General features: G+C 35.8%; 1 protein-coding gene across 2 annotated transcripts; it reads right to left on the bottom strand.

The window, feature by feature from the left end:
* Positions 1-131: 131 nt before the first annotated feature.
* On the bottom strand, positions 132-13,190 carry ccdc61 (coiled-coil domain containing 61). Of its 2 annotated transcripts, XM_005161214.6 has the most exons (14): positions 12,993-13,190; positions 12,191-12,355; positions 12,019-12,101; positions 10,459-10,619; positions 10,230-10,382; positions 7,748-7,949; positions 7,576-7,658; positions 7,246-7,469; positions 4,495-4,573; positions 4,357-4,398; positions 3,969-4,175; positions 1,284-1,317; positions 1,133-1,199; positions 132-1,034 (listed from the first exon to the last, which is right to left on the bottom strand). In XM_005161214.6, the coding sequence occupies exons 2-14, from the start codon at positions 12,336-12,338 to the stop codon at positions 940-942; spliced, it is 1,578 nt and encodes a 525-aa protein (XP_005161271.2). In that variant the 5' UTR covers positions 12,339-12,355; positions 12,993-13,190; the 3' UTR covers positions 132-939.
* Between the last annotated feature and the right edge of the window lie 662 nt (positions 13,191-13,852).

Below are 13,852 nucleotides of genomic sequence, written 5' to 3'. Positions count from 1 at the left end.
GCTTTTTTATGAATTTACCAGAAAAGTCGTTCCAGAATTTTTCCGGATATTTACCGTTATCACTGTGTGAAAAGGACTAATGACTCACATTTTGGAAATCTTTTTTTTTTTTTTCAATAAAATGATCATACTTGTAGTTCAAATGATTTTTTATTAAAAAATAATTTAAGGTGATTTTATGGCACCACACTTTAGTACCATAAATACTTTATTAGTTAAATGGACTGTACCTTATAGCAGATGTTAATCCAAAGACAAACATTGTATTTTTATACCAACAAAAGTTTAAAAGTGCTGCCCATATTTTCACATCTAAAAAAAATCTAATGTTTAGATTTTTGTAAAAAACTAAATTTAGTGAGCTCGCATTACCAATTTGAGACCTTAGTGGAAATGAAAAAATAACAATTAAATGGCCAAATTTCAGGCAAAATATCTGTTGCATTATATAATTCCAAAGTGTGTCAAGAATAGACATAAACTGCAAAATTATTTGATATAAAAAGTTTTGTTTTTAAGAATCACAAAAATTGAAAGCATCTAAAACAGACATAAAACATACACACTAATCATGTTAAAAAACAAAACAACAATGGTCAAAAAAACACTAATTCATAAAACATACACAGGAATGCCTTTTAAAAAAAACAAACCAAAACATATATCCTGAGGTCATACTTTTTGGACACTTCTGGTTTTCTTCAAGTCTGATATGGCAACAGTCTTAAAAAGCCCCTTCATAAAGCCAGTGTAACAGCATTTTGAGCCAAGCCCAAAGTTACATTAGGGATAGAGAAAACAAACAGCATTCGAGTTTCAATAGTAAAATGACTACAGACGCATCTGTACACAGTGTTTTAAAGAATTGATTGTCTGTTTTTTTCAGTCTCAGTTTTTGTGCAAAATGCCTAGATCAGCATCTCAATCCATAGGGATTAGTTAGTGTCCTGTGTCGAGGTCCCGCATGTAGTCCTGCAGGGCCTGAAGTCGAGCGTCAATCTCTGAGAGGTCAGCACCAGTATCCATAGATGTGTCTAAATAAGAAGAATATACTTAGTTAACACTTACATTCTATTAGTTACTATTCTAATTGTTAGATGCATAAACAATTCAATGTGAAATGATGTGCTACCTCCTGCTCTCATTCTTTGTGCCGGGGTGCTACACATTGGTTTTTTGTTAATGTGCCTTCCTCTGGACTAGAAAAGAAAATACCATTACTGGAGACTTAATCTTTACACGCATTTAGACCTAAACAACATAATGATTCATATGTTACTCACCACAGCTGGACCATTATACATCAGTTTCCTTCCTCTGCAAAAATAAGTAAATGCAGAAAAATATCACTATTGGACAAGATTATAATGGTTTCGCTTGCTTATTAAAAATTATAGTCCAAAAAAGTACTGAAGGAAATAAAAAAAGCTTTTTCACATTCAATCTTCAGTGTGACATCAAGCTTTCTATAATAAATCTAATAAAATATTTTACAATTTATGTTGAAAAGAAGAATTTTGCAAATTTTTTGATCATTTTTATATTTTTGGGGTCACATAAAATGTACATCTTTAAGATCTCTTATCACTGTCAGTTTTGAAAACAGCGCTAGACGATAATGTTCTTATGTTCTCATAAGAAAACATTCAAATTAGAAATCTAATTGTAATAAAAAAATAATTTATATATATATATATATATATATATATATATATATATATATATATATATATATATATATATATATATATATATATATATATATATTAGGGATGTAACGGTATCAGAATTTTACGGCACGGTAATACCTTGGTATGAATGTCACGGTACGGTATTTATTGAATCATTTACAGGAAAAAAAAAAAACTTATGAAAATACTCCAAAAAAGTGCCAAAAGTGTCAATGACATACAAATTAGCCATCTATCTGTAAGCTTTGAAACAGGAACTTCAATTTTAATAACAAAAAATCATTAAACCATGTAAAAAATAAAGTTTCAATTTAGTATTGTTGAAAACTCATCACATTCAACATTTAATCAATCACTCACTTACTTAGATAGAGATGGGTTTTAAGGAAAATTATCATATAAATATAATCTGGTAAAAGCTGGTATCTCTGGGCATTTACAATGTCCCCTGCAACAGAAAAAAACCCTCTCATTTGGGACTGAGGTTTCTGGGACAGTGAGATATGACTTGGCCCAGGTTGACAGCAGTGAGTAACGTTATGCATTGTCTTTAACCGACTTGAGAGGACAAGCCATGAGTGAGATAGAGATCTCATGTCTGCATCAATCTGAACAGTGTGCCGTGTTTCTGCAGTCCCCATGACTGTTATTAGTCGTATTCCCCAACTTGCAGGCATGTGCACACATAGGGCTCAACCTGTGCAGTGCACATGCCCTTTTTAGTCTTGGATGGAAAGTGCCCTTCCAAAATGATCAAAAGTGCCCCCGCGACGCGACAGACCCTCCGTCCCGCCCTTCAGTAGGCGCGCGACAACACCGCTCTTGAGTATGCGCGCTCAACCCCCCCTCCCCGCTTTACAGTACGCGCGCGACAACACATCTGATTAGAACGCACGCAACAACACCGCTATTCAGTACGCGCGCGACAACACAGCTGACCAGAATGCGCGCGACAACACAGCTGATCAGAACGCGCGCGACAACACCGCTATTCAGTACCCGCGCGACAACACAGCTGATCAGAACGCGCGACAACACCGCTATTCAGTACGCGTGCGGCGACAACACCCGCTTCAGGTTCGATCATTTCCAGCTCTTTTTGATCCCCGCTTCTATCAGCACACTCCATTTCCGCATTACTGTATCTGTAGCGACAACAGACCGCAAGGGATGATGGCCGAGCCTGGGCTGATGGGAATTGTAGTTTCCGCTACCTCCCGTTCGCTTCATTCGCCTGAGCAAATTTTCTCAGAAGACCTATAGTTTTACCGAATCATGCGACTACGGTAATATCGAAAAAAATTAATATTGCGGTATGACGGTATTTACAATACCGTTACATCCCTAATATATATATATATATATATATATATATATATATATATATATATATATATATATATATATATGTAAAAGGTTTATGACTTGTGTTAAAATCTACAAAAATAAAAACAGGCTAATTATATTTTAGAATTTGTAGGCAAAAAAAGCTCTTATTGAGGGTTAGACCTTGTTATACCAGTGCTTTGAAATATACTTTTGGTGGTAGCCAAATTAAAACACACCTTTTACCCACAGCACATAAATAGTTAAATATATGCGACAAGCAAAACATAATTTGATTTTTCACACTATTTTTATGATTATGTTTTAACCGTTTTCTTTTCGATGGGATAAAGTAAAAAAAAAAAGATTGCTGAAATTAAAAAAAAAGCTATTCAGTAGCCATGTGCACCCACTGACAAGTAAAATCTGCTTCTCTCTATCTTTCAATCCAGTTCAGGTTGCTTTATTGGCATGACATTTTGTACAGTATTGCCAAAGCATTTTAGATGTATAAAAAATGTAACATATCGACATCATCAAATTAATAAAATATACACCAAATGAGAAAAAAATGATAAGAAAAAGTAATAAAAACAGACAATATCTCTGAGTTAAAATAGAGACTTAACTTATAATAATTACAAGAATAAATTGTGTAGATTTGTTGATTTAGACAAATAAGACTGTCTGTGGGAGTGTTGACAGTTCTCGCGCACACAAAATGAGCAGTATGAAATGGGTAAAGGAGAGAAGATTTTCCACTACTTAGTCGCATGTGGATGTTTGGTTATAACGGGCAGCTACAAAAAATTGTAAAAGGATATTAATAATAGTAAAAAAAAAACGTGTCACTAAATATACTTTGGTGGCCGTTAATATACCTGGGCGGCCTGACTTATAACCCGGCCAACATATACATGCCTAACAAAGACATTTTGTTTATTGACTTACCTGCTATTTAGAGGCTTAGCGAGCTCTTCAAACTCTGCCACTGATCCTTCAGAAGAGCAGCGACTCCTCCGGCTCTCCACAGACACACTCCTGCCCCTGCCAGCACTTCCTGCCCTCATGAGCTGAGGAACGGGCTCTCTGGAGCGTGAACGACCTCTTTCCATCAGAGACGGTGAAGCCAGCATGTCCCTTCGAATCTTCCTCTGACTGTTGGAAACAATAACAAATCTTAAGTATATCTGCGAAGGTAGGAAAAGGCTTCAGTTGACTAGTCGAACAGAGATCAGACTTTTATTCTTTTATCCGTCTGATCCCCAAAAAACGATCCTACAGATTGTAGGATTAGAGTGAATTCATGTAAGGGACAAAGAGAGGTAATGGTTCACACCTTTCAAAGTAAACTGTATTCCTGCTCACAGACAGGGCATTGCTTGTAGGAAAGAAGACAACAAATAAAACAACACAAAACAGCAGAAACACAAAAAGATAGAAATGAACATAAACTGAAATGGTAAAAGACTCCTACCTCTTCAGTTCTGCCTCTTTTTGGCGCCGTTGTCGGTCTTGGATGTAGGCTGTAGGGTCAAACCGAGGCACACGTGACCCTGTTGTGGGACAAAACAAGACTTGAATCAGATGGAGTACAAGAACAAAGCCCCTAAAGGCTGTTTTGTGGAATGCACCTCTGCAGAAAAAAAGGCAAAAAATAGAGGAAATAGAGGGAATATCATTTAACAAACCACAAATCACCAGAAAGGTCAGACAGACACTACTCCTTATTTGGTGTCTGCTTTCTCATAGAAGATATATTATGACAGATATTATGATTTCAAAAAAATGTAACCAATCTGGATGTGAACTGGTGGCTGTTTTTTGTTTGGCACCTAAACACAATCTTAAATGAACAATTTGATATCAGCTTACAATTCAGAATTGTAACATGGTTAGACATTGTTAGATACCATTCAAATTTATTTTGTTTTAGAATGAAAATGCTCCCCAACCAGATTGGCGTTTTTTTTTAAATGCGTCTCAGAAAAAAATGATCCATCCACACTAAATAGTTAAAACACGATACATGATTACTCACGCACACTGGACAGTATATATTTTGCCAGCATATGTATTTGGCCATCTATTGCTTGTGTAATGGTCATATGAGAAACACATAACCAATCAGGAAAGGATATGCAATAATTCAGAAGACTAGTCAGACATGGTTAATACTATAGATGTGCCTCCATTTTCAAAAGTCCACATTTAGAGGGCCATGAAACCCCCCGTTTCAGCGGGATGTTTTCACACCTCTAGTTTGGAAAAAGTCAGGAAAGTGGGTGTGTCTAGCTCTGTTTGGGTGGGAGTGTCGAGGGAGGGAAAATGGGCAGGGTTTGAATAAAAATGGGAGTTGCCATTTGGGTACGCGCTGAGGACAGAGGAAAAACAAACACACACACTCAGGGGAGAAAGACAGTGAGTTTAATGACGGTGAAATGTTTCATACCGCACATCGTATAGGAGAAAAAAGCCTCTGCATTTCTCTGTAACTCAGATGCACTCAGTAGGTCAGAAAGCTGTGTGTGTGCGTGTAGACTATCCTGTCACAAAATGCGGCGAAAATTCAACACGACGGTCGGCAAAAGTTTGCTTACAGTGTTCACGTGTTTACACACAGAGAGCAGCATTTACAGCGGATCTCTCAATACTGTAGTGATATCAACGTACTGTAAACTAAGTAACTTAGAAGTCATTTTGACAAAGGTCTGTCTTTAAACCCTGAAGGAGTACAGCTGACCATAGGAACTATAACTTTGCCATCTGAATGAACAAAGAAAGGGCACTGATTACACACACTTACCGAATCTGTAAACAGGATAATCAACACATACTGGAGCTGCATCTTTTTTTAAAGGAGACGAGCAGAAAATCCGGATCTCACCATAGATGAGAGATGAGTAAAAAATGTTCCAAACAAACGCATTTCTGACGTGGGTCGCTTACAAGGATCCACATGTGAGTCTAGCGGCGCTCTTATAAAGAGAAAATGAAACAAAACCTTCACATTATGAAAGCAACACTGGCGACCGTATCTCCAAACAATTCTTATTCTTTTTCAACAACTTTTGGCAACACGACGTGTGTCGTCTCTCTGCCGTCTGAACACTGTTTCAGGTACAGTCTAAGAAAGCTAGCATGCATATTAATGAAGTTGCAGCGCATACATAATGGAGCGCGCTGATTGGTTTAAACCAAGCCTTACTCATGAATGAATGCAACGCACTCAGAGACGTAATACAGGACACTCTGGCACAGACAACCAGTCTACACGCTAAGATCTCATGGTTGTGACGCAGCTTCAAAAATTCATTTCAAACTGGAAGTACGAATTTGCTCAAAACAACGCAAAAACAACCAATTTTCACTTTTTAGTGAAATATATGGGTCCTAATGGTGTTTTTAGCAGTGTGGGACACATATACGACCGTCAACAGCTCAAAAAATGTGATTTGGTGTTTCGTGACCCTTTAATTGCATCTACACTGAAATGAAACACTAGTGTTTCCAAACAAAAAGCTTAAGCGCTTGAAAAACTATCCATTTTCACCAAAAAGAATCAGTGTAAACGGCCTCTCGATCACATTGGTTTGGTTCAATCCACGATTGTTTTCTCATTCTGAAGTGTCATTCAAAGTTAGATTTATCCCAAAAACAAAGAATAAACTTGTCTGATGAAAAAAAGATTTGTTTGTAGTTTGAAATGGCTTTCCAAAGAAATCTTTAGCTAAGAAGTTTTATACTTTGGATTAATATCTTTGAACTGCTAAATTCCATTGGTCTGTGTTGATAGTAAAACAGGCAGGTGTGGTTCATATGAAAATCTCTGACTAATTTAATCCACATTGCTATTAGCAGATGCATTCTTAACTGCAGTTTTCCCAGCAATGTGAATTTAGCTATACACTTTTTTGTTTATGAAAAGCAGTTCATTTATTTTCCTTTGGCTTAGTCCCTTATTTATCAGAGGTCACACACACTCTCATACACTATGGCCGATTTTGTTTACTCAATTTACCATAGCGCATGTCTTTGGACTGTGGGGGAAACTGGAGCACCACGAGGGAAACCCACGCAAACACGGGGAGAACATGCAAACTCCACACAGAAATGCACTTACCCAGCCGGGACTTGAATTAGCGACCTTCTTACAGTTAAGCAACAGTGCTAACCAACACATTTTACAAATTCATCTCAAATTTAAAATTCATCTTCACTCAGTTACCTGTTGGAGACGGCGAGGGTCTTGTGATGCAGTTCCTCGACCCTGAAGAGTCTGCCCTCCTAACTCTTTCCTCTGACCTTCGACCCCTGTCCTCTATCCTCTCCCTCGACCCAGAGCGTGCTCTTATACCAACACGAGTCAAACTGCGCTCTCTGGATAAAGAACGATGAACCACACCATCACCTCTCAGTCCACCTCGGTCAGACAAGACTGGAGTTGCTCGGCTGTCAATGTTTTTTGAAAAATTCATATAATTAACATTTGCTCTAAAACATGCAACATTTTCATAAAAAAATAAATAAATAAAAAATTCTGATTTAACCATCTTACCCACGTCGTAACAAGGCCAACTCAGTGGTCAGACTTTTAACCCGTATTCGAAGAGCTCGTTCGGAGGCTCTAAGTTCCTCTAACTGCCGACAGAGTCAATTTGAATATTTTAATGCTTTGGATGATCAGTTTGTCTATCTCATAACTGTACCAATGTAATGTGTACACAGACCTGTTCCACCAGGAGGCGCTGTTCCTGGCTCTTCTTGATTGCAGACCGCTGGCTTTTTGCCCTTTCCTTCAGCAGCTGTTCTTCCAGGCTGTGAACTGCCTCTCTGAGCCCCCGAGCTCCAGGAGCAGATCCGGACCCCACCATCTGCAGACGATCCAGAGCCTTGGCCAAGGCCTCCTTTTCATCTCTCACCAAAGCCAACCTGATCAAGCGCACATAACATAATAAAAGCATTTTGCAAAATGGCTTTTACACTGCGTGGATAAAATGCTGAAATGTTTTGTGACTTTATAATAGGCAAAAAATTGGTGGGTTTAATTTGTAGAATATAATTTCAACCCGAACACATAAAATATTTTTTTTAGTCTGTTACGATAATCACTTTGTCAAATGATTCAGAATTCACTTGCAAATTCTTTGTGTTGTTGACACAAACATGTCAGCCTTTGATGCTTTTTGACCAAACATCACTTGCTGTTTTCAACGTTCAATGACAAGAGTGGAAACTATAGCTAATGGCTAGGGCCAGACAGAATCTGCAGACATTTTTTGGTATTTTTGCTGTGAATTTTATAAAAAAACCTGCAATTTTATGTGAAATGATTTTTGGAGTTTTAGAACTAAAACCTTAATATATTAAATAAAAAAGTATAAATTTTTAACTTTTATTTAATGTTTACATTGCAAATCCAATTAGATGCATTTATTTGGTAAACAAACCAAGTCTATCATATAATATCTCTACTAAAAGAAGCAAACTGGATTGTAAATGCATCATGTGGAAATTTTAATATTACTATTATTATATCACATTAATATAAGTGAAATTAATTTGAAAACTGAATAAATATAAATTTACACACATTTACACAAGTAAATACATAGACCCAATGATGGGCTAAATATCGGTGGAAATCTGCGAAATTCTGCGCAACCAGATTCCGTTTGGGCCTACTAACGGCTAAATAAATAGCAACAAAATAGTGGACACCACATTGTAAAACTTCCTCTAGCAGCAACATTACAACTGTTTTCTCTTTTGCTCCTATTGTTCAGCATCATATTTGATGATGAACATTGTGGGGGACCAAAAAAAAATAAGTTAGATATTTTGTCATTTTAGGATGATGTGAAATTTCCCAAATATATTGACAATTGCCAACCCTCATGCAACACTTGAGATGAAATCCTGCATCCCGAAGCCCATTGTTACTTACAAATCAGCAGAACATCATACGCCAAATGAGTTATGCCAAAAACATGCCAATATATGAAAACTGAGCACAACAGAATCATTAATTGTACTCAAAGGTTCTGATAATTAGATTAAAATGCAGCTTTTGTGGCTTTAAATGTAAAGTTCACCGAAAAAAAAAAAATCTATAATTATTTAATTTAATAATTTATTTGCTAAAATGTCATTCCAAACCTAAATTTTTCCAAACCTAAATTTCAAACCAAAATTACTGTCGACTTCCTTCTGTGGACCAAACAAACCAGTTAAAAGTCACTTCAATTGAAGAGACATTCCTCTTAATATATTCTCGTGTTCCACAGACAGGGTTTCTGCAGGTTTTACCAAGTTACATTTAAGACTTAGGACATTTTTAAGACCATCATGAATGAAATTTTAGACTTATACAAGGCTAAACATTTAAGGAATTGTTTTGAATATTTTCCAATTGGAAAATATTTTTTACTGGCCCTATCAAAAAATGATTATAAATAATAATACTTTTTTTTTTTTTTTTTTTACAATTTTCAAATATATCCATTCACAAAACCTATAATCCTTAAAAAGAACAGAACAAAACACAGCTATCAATTACTTCAGTCTACAATAACAATAATTCAAAAATAAAAATATAGGTCAGGTCAGTATCCCCAGCAGTAAATAAATGGAGAACTTTTAAGCAAATGTTATTATAAGGAAATTAATTAAATGCTATTTTTAAAATAAAAAGTTAAAAGTTTTATTGAGATGGATTGTTGATGATTGTATGGGTGTTAATGGCGAAATTGGACAGTTATACAGGATCAAAGGAAAATTAAGACCTGTTAAAAAAGATTTAAGATCTACAACACAATATTTCAGTAGATTTAAGTCTTTTAAGGCCTAAAATTAAGCTTTTGAGATTTAAGACATTTTAAGAATTTAAGACCCCACAGATACCCTGACAGAAGAAAGAAAATCAGACATTCTTTCTTCTATGGAACACAAAAGGAAATCTTAAAAGCAATGTTCATATAATTGAAGTGAATTTTAACAGGTTTGGCCTACAGAAGGAAGTTGATTCAAAGAGTAAAGAAATGATGACAGAAAGTTTTTTACAGCAATAATAAAAAAAGATTTTCTCTACAGATTGTCTTTCTTTGAAAGAAAAAATTATTTACAAGCTATAACCAAAATGTGCAAGGGATGTTTATATATGAAAACATCTGAAATATGTATTACAGTATATAAAACAAAGAAAGAACTGACTCAGTGCGCAGCTTGCGTGTTTCCTGGTCTGATACTTTGTGGTCTCCTCTCAGTCCCAGTGTTTTCAGCTCGGACCTCAGAGCTCTGATCTCTTTCTGAAGCTCTGCAGGATCAGGTTTGCCGAGATACGGAAGTGGAAGTGGATAATGTATCCTACACAAAAATGCTTGATGTAAAACTGCTGTATTAAACATGAACAAAGCAGACAGAGTGATGACACTAGACACACCTGTCAAACTCCACCGTGTAGATGAGGATGAGGTATCGTTTAGCACTCAGAGCAGGAGACTGTGGCTGAGCACGAGGACGGCCGACGACACCTGCCTTTCTGTTTCGCAGAAGCTCGAGGTCAGAATACGTCAAAAGGTCAAGGGTCACGGAGTCGCTGGACTGTAAAATACAATTCAAAAGGGTAAATCAGATATTTATTTAGATATGATTACTATCAGAGATATATTTTAACTTGAAGTATTAGATGAGAATGTTTAACAAAAATAAAAACAAAACTAGGCGTGGCTTGGTGGGGCAGTGGATAGCATTGTCACCTCACAGCAAGAAGGTTGCTGGTTTGAGCCTCGGCTGGGTCAGTTGGCATTTCTATGTGGAGTTTGCATGTTCTTCCCGTGTTCGCGTAGGTTGTCTCTGGGTGCTCCAGTCCAAAGACATGCAGTACAGGTGAATTGGGTAAGCTAAATTGTCTGTAGTGTATGTGTGTGAATGAGAGTGTATGGGTGTCTCCCAGTGATGGGTAACAGCTAGAAGGGCATCCGCTACATAAAACATAAGCTGGATAAGTTGACAGTTCATTCCGCTGTCGGATTATGGCAACACGAGGAGAACATACCAACTCTACACAGAAATGCCAACTGTCCCAGCCAGGGTTCGAACCAGTGACCTTCTTGCTGTGAGGTGACCATGCTACCCACTGTGCCACTGTCGCCGTGACGACACAGTTTAACGTTTGAAAATAAAATTCTAGTTTTACAGCTTTAAATAACATTAGTTACAAAAAAAACTAAATGTACATTATATAGTATATTACTGTTTTTATATAAGGTTTAGTTTTACAGTGAATTTTACAACAGCATTTTATTTTGTATTCTTTAAGTAATACTTCGTAGGAGTAGTAATATTTATAAAATAATAGATTGTATTAGTGCTCAACCAATTATTATTTTTAATTTTTAGTTTGATCATGCCCCCTTTACTTCTGCCTTATAGCAATTGTATGTAAACAATTATAATGTTTATGTATTTATAATGTGTTTCAATGTTAATAATAGTGTATATGTATCTATTTTACTTTCATTTTATGTCAAGCCTTTCATGGACAGAGTTGAGAATTAGCAAGTCTACTAAACACTACTAAACACAAACAAATGCATCTGGTTGTCCAGTGTAATTGTGATGTCTATGTCAAAAGAAAAAAAAAATAATAATAAATTAATATTAATGCGAACATAAGGGTTTATCAAAAGCATTTAAGACTGTTTAAAAACTTAATAGCTTACAAAAGGTCGATGTTTAATGGTTAACACTTACTGTAAAAATTTTAAACTAATTTAAAAAATATATTGAGAAAATCTTTTTATTTCTGGAACTGCCATATATTTTATAGTTAAATTCTAGTTTTATGGTTAAATTTATAAATAAATTCTGACAAAATTGTTTATCCCTACAAAATACATCAGAAACTAAAATAATATTCATCAGTAAAAAAATAAAATCTTAATAAGCTTTCAAAATCAAGATCCTATTAGTTTAAATAAGACTTACTCCTCAGACCCACCTTGTGAACAGCAGACTCAAGCATGCTGCAAAATACTGGAAACTGTTTAAAATTCCCAGTTTTTCTGGTCAGGTCCTCAATATCTGATTGCAGAACAAAAGTTTGTAATGGCATAAAAGAACATGACATTCAAAGTAAGCCGACAGTAAATGTCAGTTTTAACATGACTTACAAGCAGGATCGAACTCTCCTCTCCACTGGTCTGCTGTCACGACATCTGAAATCTCTACGATTAGCAACCTCTCAGCCATCTCAACCTTGACAGCAAATTCAGACCCACGAAATTTCATTTCTTCCTGCACAACCGTGCCCACCTCCATTGCTTGCCACTGACAGCCTAAGGAAAACATTGCACAGGGTTTAATAACATGATCATTGCAGTTCATAATAGAGCTATAATCAGCATTACTTGATAACATACATGCTATATGTAGATAAATCTCATATACTAAGAGCAACTACAGTACCTTATCAAACCATAACAGTCAGTTTAATCAGAGGTTTAATTTAGAAAGTATGGGTTTATTATTTTAGTGCTGTTCATGTCAATAACACATCAAGGTGTCCATTGCAAATGTCAACTTCACTGCCATGACACAGGATTTGGGTCATGGACCATTTGAATGAATAAGGCTCATATTTCTTTACACTTCACTGAATTCCGTGAATTTTACGGATAAAATGGTGTTCTTAGCTCGTTTAGAAACGAATTAGTACACAACACACTCATGTTTCAAACTACTAAACAACTGATTGAGTAAGTGCTAACGTTAACCCTTAAGATTTGCCATAAGACTGGGCTAGTCGAACAGCAACATTATCAAAACAGTCGCAGAAATACACAAATACATCATATGTCATCGTTTTGAAACCAACAGAGAAATATGTGACAACAAAAGACGACATATATGCCCTTGATAACGTTAAGATAGATGCATGTCAGTCCATACACAACTAGCACGCTAGCAACATACCCGTTATTGGTGGAAATGCTTTAGGCAGGCAAGAGCTGTACGATTAAAAACCTACATTTAAAGCAAGGGTTAAATAAAAGTACAAAAAACAGAAAGATGATAAAAATGTCTTCTATTTCAATTTAGCGAAACATATTCAGTAAACTGGTCGTCACTGCCTCGAACAACTGAAAACAGCGGCTCAATGACCGGGAATTTAAAAATCCCGCCCACAACTGTTCACATTGGTCAACTCGTGTAGATGCTAGGTTCCTATTGGCTGCACTGCTTGCCAATCAAACGAAAAGCCTTTCTTTGTGGCAACGCCTTCGACTTCACGCCCATAAAACTGATTTTCAAGCGGTAGCCTACTCACTACTTTCTTGATCATAGCTTTTACCTTTTTTTTCACAAATAATTATAAATAACATAAAGGTTTACATTCCATGTGCTTTTTAATGATACTTATAGTATAACTATATACCCAAGGTACTTTTTTAATTTCTTTCCATTTTGTACACATATTATTTTGAAGGGATTTTATACTAATGACAAAAAATATAATTACACATAAACTGAATTTTCAAGTAAAATTTGACATTCATAAATGTAAATACACAAACTAATTCTTAAAGCAAGAATTGTATTGATTCCAAAGTAAATCTTTCGTAATTTTATTATAATAATTATTATTATTTTTTTCAATTTATCTACATTTTTTCCAATGTAGAACCTATATGATGATATATGCACATATATGAAACCTGTATGCAGTATGCACATAAATGACTATATATATGCTGCATATGTCAATGCCACAAATAGGCAGAATTGAGGTGCATATATGTGCTTATACAAGCCATGTCTCCTGTGTTGCTTCT

Source organism: Danio rerio, chromosome 21 (genome assembly GCF_049306965.1).
Source record: "Danio rerio strain Tuebingen ecotype United States chromosome 21, GRCz12tu, whole genome shotgun sequence".
Classification (NCBI taxonomy): Eukaryota; Metazoa; Chordata; class Actinopteri; order Cypriniformes; family Danionidae; genus Danio; species Danio rerio.
The sequence above is the reverse complement of the archived record's forward strand: the minus strand, read 5'-3'. Positions and strand labels throughout refer to the sequence as shown.

Bases quoted from the DNA above. Each gene is read 5' to 3' on its own strand.
- ccdc61 (XM_005161214.6), bottom strand. From the start codon at position 12,338: ATGGAGGTGGGCACGGTTGTGCAGGAAGAAATGAAATTTCGTGGGTCT. The intron at 12,102-12,190 runs GTAAGTCATGTT...TTCTGCAATCAG, and splicing joins AGGAGAGTTCGATCCTGCTT to ATATTGAGGACCTGACCAGA. The intron at 7,950-10,229 runs GTCAGTTCTTTC...GCGCTTGATCAG, and splicing joins ACACGCAAGCTGCGCACTGA to GTTGGCTTTGGTGAGAGATG.